We start from the raw sequence: 21,773 nt of genomic DNA, 5'->3' as shown, positions 1-21,773 counted from the left end.
TTGGATTTTAGGAAAAACTTGAGAGGAACAGATTACTCAAAGGGGCTGCGTAATCTCCATCCTTTAAGTTTCTTCTGACTCGGAAAACAAAACCCACCTGACCTGGTCTACTATTCATCACAGCCCTACAAGGGCTCATAGCCCTTGTCTCATATATGAGACAAGATCTTCAGTGTCCTTTCACCAACACACCTATGAATTGGTGTAATTGATTTCATTCCTGTCAGTTAAAATATTGGTATGCTAAAGGAACTGCCTTTAGTATGCAAAACACATGCACTTATTTATCTCAGTCTGATATTTATGAGTCTCCTCCAATTTGAGATATTCTATGATTCTTTTACTGAGTAGCTTTATTCCCAAGCTTCCCTGTGGAGCTTTGCACTCCTAGAACAAGCACCTGCTGTATATATGAGAACATGTGATTTGTGCTCAGCCCATCCAGTTAACTGCATCATTTTGTTCCTGGGCACATGGAAGGCACCTTTTTCTCCTCACTATACTTTCACCACAGAGACAGACATGGCTAAATTTGTTGTAGGGAAAAGTTTTTATCAGCGAATTCTTCCTTGTGCCACAGTCATGAAACTGTATCTGCAGTGACATACTAACACGTGCAGTAGGTGGAATTCTTGGGTTCTCTGCTCAGAAAGGTACCTTCAAAAAAATCAATTCCAGCTTGCAGGATGCCACAGCTTTGGCATTTTACTTCACAAAAATGTTCATGTAAGTAAAATTTTAAGGCAGTTACACTCACTCTGAGAAACTAATAGTTAAGAGCAAAAGCATTTGGCAGAGGAACAGAGGTTGCCAGAACATCTACTGTGGGTTTATCCATAATTCTTTTATGCATCCAACATAACAAACAACATCACAATAGATTTGTGATGTCCTTTACCTTCCCCTCTGCCCACTGCCAATTCAAGAATCTCATTTAGGATTTGGTGATATTCCACAGAGCAGGTGCTGTTACGTTTCTGGCTGACTGGACAGACCAGCTTCTTGGAAGGCCAATGTGCTGTACAGGCATGGCAGAAATGGAACAGGCAACCAGGATTAAATCTCAGTTAAAGGGGGAGGGGAGAGGAATGTCTGTAATACAGCCTTGTGAGGAATTACTGGTCATGTTAACTCTCCCAGTCTATCCCTGGCCTAATTAAGCTGCATTTTCACTCTAAAGCAGGCAAACTGCCAGCCATAGTGAAGTGAAACCAGCTTTCCAGTGACTGTCAGCTAGAGCTCAAAAGCACATTCATGCCTAAAACACAAACCTTTAAGAGTAATGGGGCTTGAGGAGCCATGCTTGAACACAGCTTAAACTAGTATTAAAATACTCAATGCAAGGTTTCTAGCTAACAAGACATTCTGCAGGAGCAGTATCACAAAATAGCTCATCCTACACACCTTTCAGACATGGTGCACAAGCTCTGAGAACTGCTTAACTCCCCCCACCCCCCTTTATCATTATTTAAACGACAAGGATTCAACTGCAACACAAACCCACTGAGCAGATTCAATAGCAACTCTTCCAGATGAGACTCAGGGAACAATGGAGGAAGTGCTTGCTGTGCCAGTCCCTATGTAATAGCACAACAAATTTAAGGGGCTAGACAGTGAGAAATCTTGTTCATTTGGACCCCTTATTTCAAATATGCCCTTTTCCAAAACTTCTCTTGTCCTTGCATTGTTAATAAGCATACGTGCAAAACTGCTAATGGAGAGACATAGTAAACACAAAGAAACCATGATGCAAAATATTCTGCTTCCTAGAAAAAAAAAAACAAAAAAAACTATGTCAACTGTTCCAAAACAGATTGCAGGTCAGAAGACATCTGATCACCACTCCTAAAAAGAAATCAACATTTTTCCTTTTTAAAAGAAGTTTTACAAACATTTCATTTTTGAAAGGCAATATTTCAGCAACTGAGCAATAGTCCACAATACGAGAAGCAGCAAAAGCATTTTATTTGCTGTATTATTAGTGTCATTAGAAATATGATTGGTAAAAAAAACAACACCCAAGTCCATACAGAAAGGAAAGCTTAATAAAAACCAAAGACAAATGAAAAGGTGGTGGTGGTAGAGACTTAGCAGAGAAAAATTTTTTTAAATTTTCCAAAGTTCTAGACAGCAACAACTTTTTTTTGGCCATCAGAGATGGCAACAAATCTTCCTACTACTTTGCATCAGAGTGTCCTCCTCCACCCTTGTTGGACTGCAGGCTTCAAATCACTTAAATGTGTTGTGGACTGTGAGAAAGGAACTAAACACAACATCAGGATTTGTTCGCATGAGGTAACACTTCCATGCAACTGTTCTGCACATGCAAAGGCATAAAACTTACTGAGCAAACACGATCTTCTCAAAAATCACTTCAACTCATAACAACGCTTCACTTTGTTTAATTCCTGTATTTCTCAAGAGGTGGTAGAAGTACTGCATATTTTTTAGACAATAACATGCTTCTCCTCCTTCAAACAGAAAATCTTTAATCTTTGTAACAGAATGATTTCTTTTCCGACATTGAAATGATGAGACAGTCTTAATTCATGAAAGTAACAATTGTGTTTCTGGAGGAACAAGTTGCCACAACGATTATTTGTAAACATTATACCCACAACAGTAAGTACATTAAAATCCCACACTTCCACCTTAAAATAAACCACAAAGATTTGACATGAAATACATAAAAAGTTTATTATGCATGTACCCCATCTTCTTATCTGGAGGAGAAAATCTGAGGCAACAGTTTGGTGCAGTATAGAGAAGCAAAGCAATATACAGTAGCTGCACACAGCTTGATTGGTTTCAGACCACAACTAAATACTCTTACTATGACCGTTAGTACAGAAATGTTCTGTAATTAGAAAAAATGAGAAGTATTACTCTCATGCTGTACAGTCTTATGTTTCTTGGTTAGAAAAGAACAACTGATTGAGTTTGAATCTTTTGCGCCTGAACCTTGCACACCAACTTGCTCGGCTGTTGCCTCTGGAATGTTCAGCACAAAGGTTAAGCTCCAGACATAATTTAAGTGCTTTTCATGTGCAAACTGTTACTCGCTAAAGCTTTCAAAGTACATTTAATTACAGATATGAACACCCTGTAAAGATATGAGGATATGATAGCAGACCCAGAGGCCAATACAGATTCTTTAAGAGAAATGCTATGTTCCACTGCAGTAGTTCTAGTCCCTGATTAGGTCCTTCCAAAGAGGGGGCTTATTTCAATTGTAGGAGATAGACCATTCCTTAACAGAAGCATCATGGGATGTTGTTACCAGAGTATGTTCATCCAACCATGCCAAGCCGCTTACGTGATGTAGTCTGTGAGCATCTGTATGGCAGTGAAAAATAACAGAAAATAATAATTAGGAAGGCCAGACTGACAAGATAACTAGCACATATTCCAACTGTAATTTTCAGCTGCATAAAATACTAGTACTGGATTTTAAAAGTAACTACAAAAACAACGTAACAGAAAAATTCTGGCTGTTGTAGCTAGGCAGAGATTAGCATAAAGGCTGAATTATTTGGGGAACATTCAAAGCCTGCTTACCTTTAGCTCCAGAAAACAGGAGCTGTGTTGGATTTCAAGAACAATCAGCAACTTTCAAAAGTACTATTTTGAAGGAAACATACCTGGTATTTTGACTCTGGTCTCTGGATCACTCACAGTCCAAACATACACCATCATGTCCATGCCTCCAGAAGCAAAGTGTTCGTTGTCCGGTGACCAAGCAATACAAACAACTTTTGCATGGTGTCCATAAAAGACATTATGTTCCTTTGAGAGTTAGAGAAACAAGGGTTATTCCATTAGTTTAAGCTACTTCAGGAAATCACTGGCTTTCAACATGCAGCATCAGAACAAGATACTGCAAGACTCCTAAGTGTATATCTCAGGTGCAGATGGACGCACTAACCAAACCAAGTGGTGGCTTCATTTTATGTTATTTATTTAAACACTTATTAGGCCAATAAAATACAGACCTTTTGTAAAAAAGTGCTGACTTTTTTTTCTATGAAAGCTGCACCTGTTAAATGCATATGTAGTGACTCTTTCCTTAGAGGCTTCTCTAAGCAAATAATCTCACAGATGTTTCCAAAGAAAAATTTGTTCAATTTTTACTTAGAAAATGAAATATTTTTGTGGAATGCCATCCTGCATTTTTGCTTCAGTGTGGTTTCCGTCAAAGCTTAATGACTTTACAGGCTGATACACATTGACTGCTCAGCTGAAAAGTAGAAATTGCCGATTTTTGGACTTCTGGTTAAGACAGAAGATTGACAGATAAAGCAAGATTCCCTGCCCTAGTGTATCTCTTTCATTGCTTATCCCTTACCACAGAACTGTGTAGCACAGCCAGCAGAATTTTGTTGCTAAGTCTGCTTTATTTATTCATTAAATTTTATTGTATTGCATGATTTTTATCCAACTGAGCCTGCATTCTTGTCCATTTTACAACAATGCACACGTATTCACTAACAGGCATGGTACCTATTTTGTTGACTTTATTCCTTTAAAAAACCCCAAACTAACACACTAGTGATTCAGCTGACTCACATAAGGAACCTGTATACTCTAATCTTTTGTATTTAACTATAGTGTGGAAATAGTCAGTGGAAATTCAGCTCCTTCCCCATTTAACCATGTATTTGTTATTAGGTGGGTTTCAGTGTTTTTCCAGTAGCCAATCTATGCTGCACATTTCCTCAACTATTCTTACAAGCTGAAGGATTCATACAGGCTGCTGTGAAAAGCAATACTAGCCCCAAATAGCAGGTAAACAGTGTCACAGAAGCATGATATTTGTATCAGTGATTTACAATTAAGCTTCACCAGCTACAGTGTGTTTCACAAAATATTTAGACATGAGCTGTAAGTCAATTTGTTTTTAAACAGAGAAAGCTCTGGAAAGATCAGTTCTTACCGCATAGCCATCAGCGACACTAAAGACAGTGACAACTTTGTTTGCATCACAGACTGCAAGAAAGGCACCATCGTGAGAATATGCCAGGTCAGTAACAGGACCTTTAGCTTCCAAAGTCTTATCATCACTCTTCAAAGAGGTTCCTTGGATTGAATACAAACGGACATTCCCATCCTGCAAATTAATAGTGAAGAAGGAAGAAAGGTAGAAAAATCATTTTACAATAGAAAGAGGAAGGCTTACTGAGTTTATGGAACTTTTTGCACCAATCCTATTTGGTAGTGCTTATATTAAGAAATAGTTTAAATAATATGTCATTTATGCTGGCTACAATCCATTAAGTGTGGAAATAGATCTGTTTTCTAGAATTTGCCAACTTCAAGCATACAGTGGGTATGCTTGGCAAGTTAAAAGCAGTAAATACAGGATAAAAAAAAAAGTGAAACGGACATTAGGTCACAATTGTGGCAGAACCTGGAGAATGAAAGCCCAGGAATAAAGTATAGATTACTCATTACAATACTGCTGTTGTTACAAATAGCCACCTACTACTTCTCAACACAACACACCTTCTATTATTAAATGGTTCTGTTACTAGTTCCAGTGTTCAAAATAGTACAGTTTTAAGAAAGTGCAACCTTACCGCTCCTCCCACTGCTGCTGTACCTCCTGAGGGGTGAATGGCTACAGCTTCTGGCTCATAGCCAAGGTCATCAATTGCAAAACATTTTTTCTTATCTTTCATCAAGACAATCTGCAAATAGAAAACCAGAAACTAAGACCCTTCTTCAAACTACCTAATACAAAACCTATGACTGCTGTACTGGAGCACTTGGGCTCTAAATTAGGTAGTGCAGGGCATTCTTCACTGCCTTCAGCTTTGCCTCATTTGGTTTGAAAGTCATTTGGTGAAATAAACAAGTGCAAAACAGTATTTTTTAGCAATGCTTACTCCCTTCGTGGTTCACTGTAAAGGAAGGGAAGTAGGACCAAATCAGTAGCAAGTTAATACCTCAATGTTAAATTTTAAAGGCTATTTCCTATCCAGTTCTAGACTATGGACAACTGGAATTATAACTCTCAAGGAAAAGAGGTTTAGACAACACTATCAAATACCCCAAGCATGTAACCAGAATCCATACAGAAGGCATAAATCATTAGAAGGTAATCATGCTTTGATACAAGAAAGCCCTGGTGCAATCTTTCTGGTTTTGCATGATCTGAATACTAGTGGCAAGCAAGCTACAACAACATTAGTTAACTGATCAGTTGCAAAAAAAATAAAATGCAGGAGAATGACATCCTTTCCCCAAAGTCATGTCACTTGACAAATCTGGCAAGAGCATGAATTCTGACTGGTGTAAGCCTTACAGCACAAAGCTGTATTGACAACAAATATAGATGCATCCACATGAGGGACAATGTGAAATTTAAATCTATCTGTAAGCGTGAAATTGGCACAGGACACAAAGAGGCAAGGCTATCAAGTATCCTGCTCAATTATGTTCCATGTAGCTCTTATTAGGAAATCATGTAGATGTGCAAGGCGATCCCACACTAAATAGACTTGTCAGAAACCATCATGTTACCATACGCAGCATTACTAACACAGCAATTGTGTTAATAATCCACAAGTTAATACTTACTTGTCCAATGCACAGAACTACAGTGTAACCACCAGGACCCACAGCTAAACATTTTGGTTGAACGTCCATTTTCACAGCATCCTGGCCACTGAAGGAGGGCATGGCAAAGCAGAGAAGTGGGAAGTACAAAGCAGAAAAAAATTATTTTAAGTGACCTATTTAAATAATGACCCATTAATAATCAAACACATGCATAAATTATTTTTAATTAATAATCTGCAAGGTTTCCTATTGTTTAGTTTTTAAAGCTTGACTATCTTGATGAGGAAGCATACCTTTCAAATGAAATGTTATTACACTAGAATTTTTTAACTAACTAGATAATCTTAATAGGATTCTTAAAGTTTTTTTGCTTCAGTTCTGGTTTCCATGAAGAAACAGCCGTGTCCCACCCCTTCTAACCATATTTATTATCAGTATCCTTGGGTATTGATGAAACACAAAGTGGACACCTTTCCTACAGTCCCCCAACTAAGTCACCCAATACAAAGCAGATCTCTATCTAACCCGTGGAAGGGATAAGACAAATTGAAAAGCCTGGGATGCAATTCCTGTTGTCATAGAAAAAAAGCAAGGGTGGTACAGCAATCATTTCTACAGTTTCCATGGTAACATAAAACCTAAATAAACTGCAGCATTATTTTTTTAAACACATAAATCAACAACTCTTGCTGTAAAATAATTATACTATAACAAAAGGCAATACTTTAACTAACCTGTAGTCCCTCTTGCTAAGGTTGGTATAGCGCACAGTGTCATCCATACTGCAGGTGACCAGCTGATCCATTTCATCCACTGCCATCCTAGAAACCTGGTTTGTATGGCCTTTCCCAGAAAAGCCATCGTTCTCTCCAGTTTCAGAATCCCAATAATGTGCATAACAGAATTAAGGAACATTTGAAGATACCGGTGCAGTCAGATACCACATCATGATAAGTTAAATAATTGACAGAATAGCTAAGGTTAGAAGGGAGCTCTTGAGATTGTTTAGTCCAGCCTGCTGCTCAGATCAATGTCAGCTACAACAGGCTGAACATTCTGCAAAGTTTTCAGTATCTCTAAGGATGAAGACTCTACAAGCTCCATGGGCAACCTGTACCAGGGTTTGAACAACCTCGTACCCTCAAAATATTTATTAAATGAACTTCTGATGTTCTACAGTGAGCTACATGACCTACCACAAACAGTAGCAAACAGTGGAACAATTAGATTTTAAGTATGAGAATAGAAACTACTTTTTAAAAATTATAGTTTGAAGTCCTGCAACACTGGCTCTCCCTGATGTTGCATGTTAACATCAGTTTGAACTACTAACCCTGTACTACAGGGCTGTAAAGAAACAAGTCCTACATTTATAACAGTTTATGCCAACATGGCACCATTGTAACATATCACAACAGGCAGGAGGAAAGAATATGGTTTTAAGCTTTAGAATGCTGGAAATATAACTTTCAACATATTCTGCCATACATACAAATATGTATCGCTGTTTCTTGATGTTACAAGAAGTTAATTTATTTATTTGCTCCCTCACACTAACAAGCTACATACCACAAAGAAGTGAAAACTAAAAATTAAGAGCTGGCTTATACTTAGCAGAAAAGCATGAAGGCAAGCAGTAAAATAGGTGTTAGGGGAAAGCAAAATAAACTTCTTTAGACATAAAATATTCACTTGTGTCCAATAAATGCTAAATTTCTTTGGCAAAGCTTTTTTTATCCCCCCTCCTCATGAGCTCTCTCAGACTATAAGGCTAGAACAAATATTTCTATCAAAGGATATTAATATGACCATCGTTACTTCCAGAGTAAATATAGGACTTTCCACCATTTTTGTGCACCGTAATACACTGAATTGATTTACTATGACCCTGTGGATGGGACACAAATAATTACTGATGAGCAATTTTTATCTTAACACATGCAAACACCTATTTGAAAAGAATTATAGGTTATTCAGAAAATAAATATTAGACAAGCATTAGAAGTCACCCAAAATACAGATCACTATTTAACAGTGCAGTCATTTAACTGTTACAGCACTGCTATTTCTATGTCCTTGAAGAGAAGCCATAAGCACTATGAATATCCTTATTAGCCTGATGGGCTAAAATACTTTCATGGTCTTTTCATCACTGCTTTTCAGGCACTTTATGATTCAGGGAAGGGGACTAAATATGGTCATGTACCCACACCAATTGCCAGAATTATAGCAGCAATGGCAAAAAATCTGGGACATCTGTTTCTAGTTCATGTAAAAATGTAAGTTCCCATGAGAGTGTTGTGTCATCAAACTCTAAATCCTAAAATTAAAGTTCAATTGCACAGTAACCCTAGTCACCTTGTTCACAATACACTAGTTCTGGCAGAATGAGACATCACTGGTAGTTTTCTATCTATGCTGTATTTCTTTTTCATCTCAAGAATGCTTAAAAGCTGCAACGAAAGATGATAACATTAATTAAAACAACAACAAAAAAATCAGTCTGTGTATTTGTACAAAGCACACTCTCACACATGTAACATTTTAACTTCTTGATTCATGTGACTTTTAAGAATCAGTCACAAATAGCTTGTTTGGCAGTGCTAATTTAACAAAACTATTTTTCAATAGCTATTATTCCATCAAAACAACCTCAACCACTGAGTCATTTATTGCAGGAACTGGTGCAACAACAGAACTTTAACCTACCTTTATGACACGTAAAGGCTTATTTGGATTGTTCTTGTCCAAATAATTGATATAGCCAGACAAGGAGATAGTCAGTAAATGGTCTTTCTGCCACAAGCAACCCAGCTGCTGATCCAACACGTTTGATCCCATGTTAAAAGTATTTACAACAGAGTTAGCACCAACATCCCAGATTTTAGCAGTTTTATCTCCAGAAGCAGAAAGCAACTGACTACTGTCAGGGCTCCAACTAATCTGTAAAAACAAATGTCACCACAAGAGAGTAAATGCATTTATTATTGCAAGACTTCACAGCCCATGAACTGGGTAATGAAACATTACGGATCATTTACACAAATGAAGTGATACTTACGGCATAAATACCTCCATCATGTGCTTTGCCTCCACCAAGTGCACACACTTTTTCTCCAGTCTTCCCATCGTAGACAAAAATCTTAAGAGATCACATAGACATACAACTTAAAGGGAAAAGCAGTAATAGAAAAAAACTCAAGAACTAATACACTGTTACTTGCACTGCACAGATCACTCTTTATGTGGCAAGCCTGTAGGTTTATCAAACACTACATAGTGTTTGATACATTAGACTCTTTTTTAAGGAGAGGCACAAGCTATCCTGCATTTAATAATTAAGACTAAATGACTGAGTTGAAAACTGCAAATAATCACACTAAGTCCTCTGTACATTGGATCCTGACATTTGAAATTCTGCAATATGTTACATTTTTGACTCCTGTTGTGACGGCAGCTACGTAGCACTGCTGTCATGGGAATCTGCCTTCTTTAGAAGGAAGGGCTACCTATGGCAACAGTGTAATTGTCAAACCCGGCCTTATCAGTAGGGAATACACATGGAGCTGGGTTGCTATCTGTGAGTTAGTTGACTATTCCAGCTAGACTTCTCAGGATCATAACAAAGACATATATATTTCAAAAATCTAACATGTTCCTGCCAAAATAACCTGTAAGAGAACATGCTAGGCAGATGGAATGGGGAAAAAAGTTGAGTAAGAATAATCTGGTTGACATTAGCTATTACAGATTTATAGGAGAGTAGTTAAAAGTTTAAACCAGTCATTTCTTGGCATGAAAAAAGAAGCAACATGGATTTTACAATAATAATAGTAATAATCCTATTCCCAAATGCACAGAAAAATCTTCTCATACTAAAATCACTACAAAGAGTCCTTGTTTTTTACCTGGCCATCTGCACTAGCTGTAGCAAATCTGTTCCCATCAGGAGAAAACCTCACACAGTTCACAAACCGTGTATGGTCCTGCAGGAAAAAAAGTAAAAATCAGCAAACAAAATAAGAACAGACGCTTCTACATAGAAGATAATCCAGTAAAAATGAATTTCTCTTATATGTGAACCATAAATTAGCTGTATAGGAGACCCCTGCTCTAGAAGGAAGTCTAGTCTCTATCTGAAGAGGATCATGGGGATCATGAACAGTCCACAGAAGAAACTCTGACATCAAAACTGATGTAGCTCAAACAACTTAGCACACAGCAGGAGAATGAGGACCCAGTTTCTGAGATAAGTAGGAAAAACCTCTCAGCTGCAGTCTACATGCAAACACAAGATTCTGCCCCTCTAGTCACTGAATTCGTCTGCAAGGTTCTCTAGATTTCAACTCTTACTTCATTGCACAGTAAGCTGTATACACAGAATCTAACTACTTTATTCTTCTTATTGTAAAAAAATACAAGCACAAGGAAGAAATTGCTATTTTACTGGATTTCCATTTCTGGGAGACTGCATTAGTGATAGTTCTGTGAAGTAATGAGGCAAGACTGATGCACGCTTCCCAAATAGACTATTTACAAGTAGGAGAATATTCAAACCATGCAAACTAGAAAACAAGTGTTAAATAGGGAAGCACCACAATGAGGCCAAAGCTCCCATGAAGAGAGATTTGAGAGACTATTTTTAGTATTATGAAAGGCAAGTTCTAACCTACTTTCTTTAACTATACTTTTTTTTACCCCCTAATAATACTACAAGCTCTAATATAAATCACATAACAGCCCATACCAGAATCCCATATATCAAGTCAAATATTACTTTAAAAGCAAGACTGCATCATATACCAGTCTAAGGAACACTGGTAAGCAATTCAGACTTCAGAGTTCCAAAAGAACCAGCTTAGCAAAATGGAAATATCAACTTAAGTTCAGAAATATATTAGGCAACTACATCATTTCACTGGATTGCAGAGCTCAAAACAATTCCTTTTCTAGAACTGGAATGGAATTCTTACTAAAGTCAGGGTATGAAGACTACTTAAGGCTCATATGTAAGAAAATAAGAGGCCTACTACTCTGTTTTTAAAAATAAAATACAAACTAAACATTTTGAATTTACTACTGCAATAACATCCAGTATCTTTGCAATAGTTTTTCTGAGGCAAGAGACATGTCTCCTGACATCAGAAACAGCTGCAGAAGCTTGTGGCTTTTTATTTTCTTTGGCCTCAAGCAACAATGAATGCCTTAACTGTGGTAGTTCCAGGTTTTGTTTCATTTATGTAAGAGATTGTAACTAGTACAATAAGAAACAGAGTTAAAAGGAATGTAGAAACACAAAACTGACCACACAAGTTACACACGTGTTCCACGTTGTGGAAGTCAAGTTATGCTTTCAAACATCTACGCTCACCCTTTCTAAGCAACCCTGGGATTTCAGATTTGAGCACTCTTAAGCAGATTGGAAAGTTCCATTAAAATCACCACATTTATTGAATCAAGCACCTTGGAAAGTGTTAAGAAATTCTACACGGCTGCACTGGGAAGCAGAGCTCAGAGAGCATCAATAAAACATTCTAGTTCATCCCCTTCCATAACTTAGGAGCCCCCCCCAAAAAAACTGGAAAAAGTGCTTCAGGGTTTTTTTTTAACCAATCATTTATTTCAGTTTTCTTGGCCTGAGACGAGTCTTTGGTTTAAGAAAGCCACTTGACACCAGCTGTGCCTCAAAATGGGGAACTAAGAATTTTTGTTCTAACAGCTAGTTGTGACAAGAACTGCAAGCTTGTTGGAAAGCTTTAAGTCAACCTGCCACACAGTTTAACAGAGCCACACGTAGACTTACACTGAGTGTAAACTTGAACTTGAATGGCGGTCCCTCAAAGAAAGCGGCACAGTTGTCATCACTGCCAGTTGCCAGACGATACGGTCTCGTTTGCTTAATGTCCACACTATTGATCACTTTGTTGTGCCCAGTAATCTCACCAACAGAAGAGCCACTATCCCACAGGAACACTGCTCCGAACCTAGTTAGGGAAGCACACAACAACTACAATTCATAAAAGTCACACGTAGATTAACTCCTCCAACATCTGCAAACAGCAGATTTGAGTGTGCTCAAAGAAAAGAAATTAGGTCATCTCGTTAATCTCATGCAAGCGCATCATAGTTCCCCGAGGGCTATTTGAGATCTTGCTGGTGAGACAATCTAATCTTCAATAGGAGACGTCTGCTGAAGGGGAAAAAACGAGGTAGTTTGTTGTATAAAGCTTCTAAAATCCAGAGATCTGACACACATTCTTCAATAACACTATTGGTTTATAAAAGAAAGCAGTAAATCTGCCTAGTCACTACACAGAATACAGAAAGCTGGATAACAGATCTGATTTCATCATTATATTCCTATTTAGCCTAGATTGGGTACCATCATTTTTACAAATATTATTACTTAAAAGTTTAAGGAAGAAGAGTTTTAACAGCATTTTTGTCAGATCTTACTTTAAATGACTTTCAGGAAAAAAAAAACAATCAATCAGTACAGTCACAACAATGGCATTAAACAGAGCATTGCTGTTGAAAAGGTCTTCTATAGAATCACTTCAGCAATATTTTATACTGAAAATGCATCTATCTAACAGGAAGCTGGCTGAAATTTTGAAGCAGGAGAGCAAACTTAAATTGTATCTACCCAGGGGCAGATGGAGCTGTAGTGAGCAATGAAGTACAAAGAATCTCTCTCAAATATCAGGACACAGTACAAGATAATTATTAAAAAATGGTGCAGAGGGTCAAGGAACAGGACCATACAATGCTTTTCAGCCCTTTATGCATAAGACTACCTGGTCTGGTCTCTGCCTTAAAGTTCTGACAGTCTTTGAACATTAAAGGAAGGACACAAACCTGAATGGGCACCTCATTTAGTCAGGTAAAGGACAAGTGCTTGTGATTTCATTTAATTACCATACTAAGGGCCTAAAAATACAGACATGTTGCCAAGGGAGAAAACTCTTATTCAATCAGTTGCATAAGACCATCACTAGAATAAGTGAAGGAAGAGGGAGAATTATGTTGTGTTTCTCCCTTCCTACTCTATCAGAATTAGTCAAAAAAATCCATCAAACAGCTATCCTTGAAAATAATATCCACCTCTAAGAAATAAACAAACACATATAATTTTTAAACTGAGCAATTGTAAGAGAACAGAATTTTCCAACTAATTTATAGCTGTCAAACACTGCATAGAGAATTTTGTTGCAGAACAGCGCAACTTTAAGTCTAAACAGGGAAGAAACAATGATTTTCCTCCCTTGAAGAATTAAAAACTTTCTGCCAAGAACTTGCTTTGTTAGGATGCAGAGCTTTACAGTAAATTTATGTATCTATATATAGACATACATACAAACACAAAAGAATTACTCACTTTTCCCTTCCTTCTCCAACCACAGCAATTCTCTTGCTGTCTTCTGTCCAGGCAAGGTCCTTTATTCTTCCTGCAAATGGCTGATACTCATACTTTAGTAGGTGTTCCTTCTGTGTAGTATCCCAGATTCTCAGCTTTCCTGAGACATCTGCCATAATAAAATAGAACATAACTATTGTTCCAGCATGACTCAGTCACATGACTCAGCTATCTGCCAGGATACAGATTTTCAGCTACACTGAACACTTGTACTAGGGACCTACTATCTTACCCTATTACAACTACTATAAATCACTTTGTTTAGGAATGCTGAAGACAATATACATTTCACCAAATTATGTTTATAACCAGATACTATGGTTCAAGACATGCAGCACCAAATACAACATAGGGAGACAACATTTGCAAACAGACACATGAAAAATCTGCACATTAACAGGGTAAGAACTCTAATGTTATCAGCTGGTATGTGTTAAGTAGCTGTGTTACACAAAGAACAAACCAAACCAGCCCCCCTGCCCAGCAGCTACAAGACAGCTCCCAGACCCTTCATTGGGAAGTAAGCCACCCTATGTCTACAATAAGAGGGCAGTCCTGTGAACAGTGGCTGATGCACTACAATTTGTACCTCAGGCTTTTTGTACCTTCAAAGGAAACCTGTTCTGCGTACAAATACCAGGCATATGTAGATGTACAAAGACTTCTGTCCACAGAACTCAATTCATGCATGCTTATCAGCATACTCTTTCTATGCAGAAGCATGAACATACACACTCATGTTGAGTGTGGATACCTGCACTATCTGGAATACTACACAACAGATTACCCAGAAACAGTAAATGTCAAAAGCAGCAAACACAGAACAAGCAGTAACAATGTAGGACTTAAGATAATGAAAGCTTCTGTGTCACTGCTTCCCCTCAGTATTGCACAACCCTAGAGCTTAATTCTATTCAGGGCAATTACTGTGGTGCAGCATTGTAACCAGAGGAATTGTTCTATACACAGACAAATTTACACATCTCTAATGAAACCCACACAGCAAAGTCTGTGTGTATTGTACCCATCATAAAAGTCAGTGTTTTAGAATAAACCATGTGCTAAAATATGCGTCTTTCACCTCAGCAGAATGTTTGAGTTCTGTTCACCATTTACTGGTGCATCTTTACAGTTCAATTTAAACATACAGCAACCCTGCATCTTTAAGACCTGATCATAGACTCATTTTCTTCACTTCTGCTAAAAGGACAGATGCAAAATCCTCCTTTTTTACACAGAGAATTTGTTATTGAAGCAGAATTTTAAGGTGGACTTCAAAATCTAATTGTTTTCTCCATCTATTAATAGATAGGACACGTAGAGCTTTAACTCTGCGGTATCTCCCATTACTACATCTGCTATGACTGCAGTAAGAGAAATTACCATAAAAGCCAAAAGCATACTGCCAAAGGTCTGTCTCATGAAGTACATGAAGTATTAATGCAGGCTGCATGGCTAATGCAGATTTATAGATAGAGAAATGAATCTTACATGTTATACTTAGAAACAGCTTAAACAGCCTGGTACTATCTTCAGACCTCATGCTCAGCAGTATCACAAAACTATTTATAAATGACACACAGAAGACACTTTTTAAGGGAAACATTGCAACCTAAACTCCTTTCCTTGGGTATGAGAAAAATTCTGAAAAAAGTCAGCCAAATACTCCCCCCATCACAGATCAGGCTATGTATATATTACTGTTCTTTTACAGAGGACTGGAAACCTACAAGGACTACAAGAACAAATTAGATAGTTATTCTGAGGATTAAGTACTGCACAAACCTAGAGCACCAAGTCTGTAGAACACAGAATGCAAACTGGATTTTAAGAAGGTTTTCAATTTGACACATGGTCCACACACAAGACTGAGCCAAGAAAATCCTGGCTGTGGTTCCTTTCAGACAAGAATGTGCGAAAAAGAAAAAAAAAAAAAAGGCAAAAAAAGCTGTGCTATCAGTGTTCTTAAAGGTTCCTCAATACTCAAAAGATGCCTATTCTAATATAGTTTTCTGATATGAAGGAAGCCAATAAGGACAGAATGTTTTACACTTAAAAAATATTGTTCCCTTGAAATTGCTTACAGAGAAACTCCCATTCTACTAGGACCTTTGCAGGAATGTGGGCTCCCTTTCTAAGGAGCTCATATTCAGAATGTTTTATTTTCAGATATATTACTTAAATATTTCTGTATTTGGGCATATTACTTGCTTCTGAAGCATTTCTAATTGACAAAGACAAGCCGTTTTTAAAAAAATCCATACATTAGCTGCAGATATTTTTTAAAAATGCAAATTATAGTATTGTATTTATCAATATTCTTCAACTGTACATCCTGAAAAAATATTAATTATATGAAGCAAACTTCTATTAAAAAGGGTTTGTTTAGTTCTTTGGAAGTCAAAAATTGTAGTCATTTCTGCTAACAATACAGGAAATTCATACTGTAGAAATTCATTTTGCCCATTCTCAGACTATTGATTCACGTGCATTATATGGAAACTGAGAATTAGTCTGTTTCCCTACTAACTTACCAAAGAAATATTTTTTAGTTCAGGTTACAAAGGTAACAAAAGTTGTAAGTCTTGCTAAGTTTGGTCAGGAAGAAAGAAGTATACACTCTTTTAGAATCCCTCCCCTGCTCAATAAGTATCGAAGTTTGTTAACAAACAGAAACAATAGCATTTCAGAAATAACTTTTCACTGTGCTTCATTTACACAAGTCTTCATCACACTAAGTAATTAGAGTTCATTTCCATTTAAATAATAAATTCTAAAAATACCAAGAATGTCACTAAATTCACTGCCTGAGAAAGAGGTTAGAGGAACAACTACAGGAATTGTTCCTCCTTCAGGCACGTATATAAAATTCCACTGAAGCACGTCACATTGACTCTGCATATTCCATACACACATGCAAAGTGTTACTACTATTTTGCCAGTAACTTTAATATCTCTGTCCACACATTTCATGCAGCACACACACTGATACTTTACCTCCAGATGCTATGTAGAATCCACTGGGAGCATACTTGGCCACTACAACCTGGTGGGCATGCTCAGTGTAGATGTCAGCAATTGCAGGATTCTATTTTAAAGGGGGGAAAAAAAGTTAGAGTTGTATTTTCTCATTTTCAAAGGAATAAAATCAGAAATTCAAAGATAAAGTTCAGAATTTCTCCTCACGCTCCTTCTCTCACATCCTTCCAGCTTAAATTGAGCAATTGTCTAAAACTGAGAAGTGCAGTACACATTGCAGAACATTCCTCTCCAGTACCACTGAAACAACACAATAATTTCTAACAACTGACACAATTAAAGGATTTCCTCTTAACAGCCTGAAATGTTGGGACCCTTTCCTCTCCAATACCTGACAAACACTCTCTCCAAAAATAACAGGCCAAGTGTCAGGCTCTTTTCTGGGGCTGGCCCAGGGATAAAGCAGTTACCCAAGTAGAATACTAAACATGAACTGTGCTTTGCAGCACACATCCAAAGTTCTACTGTAGTCAAGCATCAAAGTTAAGCATATAGTTAACCATAATACATGGCTGTTAATCATCACCATGTACTCAAAATCATTTAGTGACCAATGAAGTGTATCAGGCTTGCTCTTTCCTGCTGATTGCAATCTGCTTATAAAGCCAGCAGACCAGCACAGGAAAAGGCATTCTCCCTTGTATCTAGAGCTGTACAGGAATTCGGAAAGGAATTCATCGCACTCCATCATAATTTTATCTCTTCGGTCTTGACCATATTTTCAGATGCTTCACACTGGACAACAAAACTGACTCAGTGTGTCAGCAGATCAGTAGTGTTACATGACAGAGGTGCCACACAAATCAAAACAAGGATGACATTAAGGCAAAAACTGTTTTCAAATTAACTGTATAAAAAGCCATTCTGCATCCCTCCTAAATGTAGTGCCACAACAGTAATATACTACTCTTCAGAAATGTTTTTTCCCAACAGGTATGCTCTAGCTTCAGAAACTTGACTCATATGGTCAAAACAAAATTCCGCTTTAACTGCTATAATTAACACAGATTTATTCAATTGAACCAGAAAACCACCTGATGTTATGGTATGACTCAGTCATCCAATCAGGAAAAACTAAAACACCCGCTCTGTGTTAGAAAGCAGTCTCCTGCTCACAAACCACGTTCTTGCAGTTGCATTAGTTACATCTCAGGAGACAGAATACAGCTTGCTCACGCAAGAAGTAGCTCTTTTTCATTCCTGTTTTTATGCATTGCTTGAGTGCATTACAGCCCTACTTAAGTCACAACCATCTGCATTTACAGCATGCACATCCCTCTCCATTTTGTGTCCAACTGGATTTTATCTAACCAAGACAAGATAATGTTTTTCCTACTCTATAGCTGCATTACCTACATGTTCAGGGAGCTCAAAACCCTCCATGCTTTGTTATAAATAGCTGATATTTTACAGCAAGAATCTTCAAGAGTCCAGAAAACTAAGCTGAGACTGACTTAAAGAGTTAAACGAAAGATAAGAGTCCCAAATTTAAGGTATGGTATATATTCCAGAAACCAGGTAATAAATTAGAGCTGTCAAATCATATGTTCTTTATTTGGTAACATTATTTCTCCTTGTAAAGTCAGTTTTCTAACTCGTATGTCTTTCGTATCAAGCCCACCCCGCAAAGAACACTTTAAAAAATATATTTTAGGAGAAGATTATAATGTGAGCTGGGACAAATGCAGTAGCTAATACTAGATTCAACAAGCAGAGTGAGCTTATGTGCCTTATTTCGAACACTGAAACCAGAGCCACATATGAAAGTGAGCAGTTTCAGTTCCAAGCTTCAAAGTAGTCTTAGACCCATGAAGACAATAAAATATTAATGACGTATGAAACCTTACAAATATCACTAGTCTTTTTCACAGCGCTTTTCCAGTGCTGCTCCAGAACTACTTGTTAAAGGAAGTCTCTAAATCATGTTCAAAGATCAGGCATTAACCCTGAATCCTATATTCATCACCACTGATTAGCTAATGCTAGATAGCTTTAGACTTAAGAGAGAAAGGTGATCACTGCATTTTGATGACCTGTTTTTTTAATTAGAGCATGACCATCCCACTGGAGAACTGTTCACAGAGGCATTACACAGACTTTCCAGCATTTCATTTGGTTGTTGCAAACAATTATAACATACAGTATTTAGAGAAGGCATGGCTCTTAACTAAGAGTGGACACGCATGTCAGGTTACAAATTGCAACATTCTCCGACACATAAGCCATAGTACAGGGTTTGATCAGTTTTTGTGTCACTACTATAACACATTTTGTAGTCACATGTCAATTATTAACAGTAGCAGACTCCCCTTGCCAGTTAGGCAAGTCTGCATATCAGCATGAATTGTACCATAAAACAGAAAGATTCACGACTTCCATCCTCAACTTCCCTCGAGAGCCTTAACAGTCTACATTTGAACTCCCACAATCCCACCTCTCCTATACTAAGGTCATGCCCCGTGCCCTACACCCCTGGCTCATACTGGGACTCACATTTGCATTGGGCAAATCTTCAGTGAGCTGTTTTAGGACAAGCAAATTGCTTTCTTTCAATTTAACCTCCAAAGAGGTTAAAAAAAAATAATTCAGAAGAGCATTAATGACATTGCAAGGGAGGAGGTCAGCATGCATGACTTGGGCAGAAACTGTAACGTAAGCAGAGTGGCTTTTCTCTCTTCTCTCATCACACTGTGTGCCATTACAGTGTTTAACTGAGGCTTCTGGTTTCAGAAACTCGAACTTTTCTTGATACCAAGAGCAAAACACTATTACAACAACATTATACTGAGACACTGAAACCAGAGCATGAGCTTATTTTTGGTTTTAAGTGGATAAATTTAAATTGATAGCAAACAAGAAATCTGCAAGGAATTAAGTTATTAGCAGCACTTCTCTATTATGGCATGACAATGAAGTGTCTGAATATAGTGGGGGGTGATGAGATAAAACAGGGAATCGGCTCAGTTTACAAAGGTGATTTACAGAAGCAGCCATAAACAAATCCATTGTTGTGGAGACCTAAAAATTCCAGAGAGGTATGTCCTGCCCCTCCCCCTGCAGCTCTCCCCACTGCAGGCCAAATCTGCAGGAGGAAAGTAAATCTAGGGAAGAATTTGATTATCTAAAGAACAAGCAATCACTTTGGAGAACTGTATTTTTTGAAAACCAGTAGCAAGACAACAGCCTCGACACATAATGCTTCCTCCATACTTCTCATAGGGATGCCACCAGAGAGGAAAAAAAAACACCCAAACCTCCACACTACTGAAAACATTAACTGGGGCATTCCAATATTTAATCGATGAGTAAAATTCCCTGTGGCCAGGGCTGGGAACTCACACTCAGCTTGTCATGGAGTCCAACAACTGACAACTACTTTGATTGCCAGAGTTCGGGGCTGGGGTGGTGGGCGAAAGGAGCTAAAGGACTAACGCGTTTAAAGACACGGGTTTGCAAGTATTTACATGCTTCTCTTACAGGCTAAAGGCCCAAAATGGCAAAGAGGGAAGAGTTCATTTATTAGGCAAACACAGCACTGAACTTCATAATAGTGATACCTAAGAAGATAAACAGGGCCAACCAGAATAGACTAGTCTCTCATCTCTAAGTCCTGTGCAAAGAGGGAGAGAACTGTACATTTACTGAGATTTTCTACAGGTTTTTACAGCCGCTGCCCATGGTTTTATGCCTGAGTCATGCACGCTGCTTATTCCCCTGCTGCTGATCACAGATCTGTGACCTCGATTGAAACCACCCAGAGAATGAAGCACAGGCTGCTAAAGGAGGGGCATCGAGGCAAAATGAAACTTAGGGAAAGCCTTACACTAGGAAGCAGAATAAATCAGGATACATTACATCAATGTTTCTGATGACGACACATTTTCCATTGGTATAGAGAAAATTGTTGCCCTTAGGATCACCTCCGATAATTTTGGAAACGCCTCGTTCAACCTGCGGGAGGCTGGCGAACACTTTTTCTACGAGAAAAAAAAAAAAGGGGGGGAGAAAGGGGGATAAAAGGAAAATAAATTATAAAAAAATAAAATAAAATAAATAAATGAAAAGGGAAAGGTGCTCCCCGTTACCAGCACACGCCCTGCCCTGCCGGCAGCCGCCGTCACTTGTTGCTGTCAGCGAGGCGCCGCCAGCTCCGCGCCATCCTGCGGGGCCGCCGGGCGCTCCCCACCCGCATCCGCATCCCCATCCCCTCCCCTCCCGGCACCGGCGCCCCTGCCAGCTTACTGATCTCGTACGGCATCTTCGAGCGCTTGTCCGGGCGGCGGCGGGAGGGCCGGGTAGGGGCAGGGGCAGGGTCGGGCGGCGGGCGCGGGCAGGACCGGACCGGACCGGCCTGTGCGGGTGCGGCCGCTCAGCCCCGCTCGGCGCCGGCGGCACAACCAGGAAGCGCCCGCGCCGCGCGCCGCTCTCCCCTGCCTTTGACCATATATAGTCAACTCTGCTCGCGCCGCGCCGCTCCCCGCCAGCCCCGCGCCGCGCGCCCTCCCCCGGAAATGCCGTGGGCTCGGCCGGGCCCGGCGGGGCCGCGCTGGGGCGGCCTCGGAGGCGGCCCCGCCCCGCGGGGGACCCGCGCGCAGGGCGGGCCGGGGCCGGGGCCGGGCGGGCGCCACACGGCGGCAAAATGCCCGGCCTGGCAGCGGGCGGGCTGCGCGTGCGCGCGGGGGCCGCGCCCCGCCGCGGGTCCGCCCGGGTGCGTGCGCGGGCCGGCGCGTGCGCAGCGAGGGCGCGGCGGGAGGGT

The 21,773-nt window shown here is 39.2% G+C and overlaps 1 protein-coding gene across 1 annotated transcript; it reads right to left on the bottom strand.

The window, feature by feature from the left end:
* Positions 1-1,941: 1,941 nt before the first annotated feature.
* Positions 1,942-21,386, bottom strand: WDR1 (WD repeat domain 1). Its single transcript, XM_017824541.1, has 15 exons — positions 21,260-21,386; positions 20,873-20,994; positions 16,976-17,066; positions 13,940-14,087; positions 12,365-12,545; positions 10,470-10,547; positions 9,623-9,703; positions 9,271-9,504; positions 8,362-8,449; positions 7,296-7,452; positions 6,580-6,667; positions 5,577-5,687; positions 4,934-5,107; positions 3,642-3,786; positions 1,942-3,336 (listed from the first exon to the last, which is right to left on the bottom strand). Exons 1-15 carry the CDS (start codon positions 21,273-21,275, stop codon positions 3,227-3,229), a joined length of 1,824 nt encoding a protein of 607 aa, XP_017680030.1. The 5' UTR covers positions 21,276-21,386; the 3' UTR covers positions 1,942-3,226.
* Between the last annotated feature and the right edge of the window lie 387 nt (positions 21,387-21,773).

The sequence above is a fragment of the Lepidothrix coronata genome, unplaced genomic scaffold (assembly GCF_001604755.1).
Source record: "Lepidothrix coronata isolate B3197 unplaced genomic scaffold, Lepidothrix_coronata-1.0 Scaffold111, whole genome shotgun sequence".
Lineage (NCBI taxonomy): Eukaryota > Metazoa > Chordata > Aves > Passeriformes > Pipridae > Lepidothrix > Lepidothrix coronata.
This window is presented reverse-complemented; position numbering and strand designations above follow the sequence as displayed.

Excerpts from the sequence above, each read along its gene's own strand:
- WDR1 (XM_017824541.1), bottom strand. Across the intron at positions 10,548-12,364 it reads AGTTCAAGTTTACACTCAGT|GACCATACACGGTTTGTGAA; the intron begins GTAAGTCTACGT and ends TTTTTCCTGCAG. Across the intron at positions 9,704-10,469 it reads CAGCTAGTGCAGATGGCCAG|ATTTTTGTCTACGATGGGAA; the intron begins GTAAAAAACAAG and ends TGATCTCTTAAG.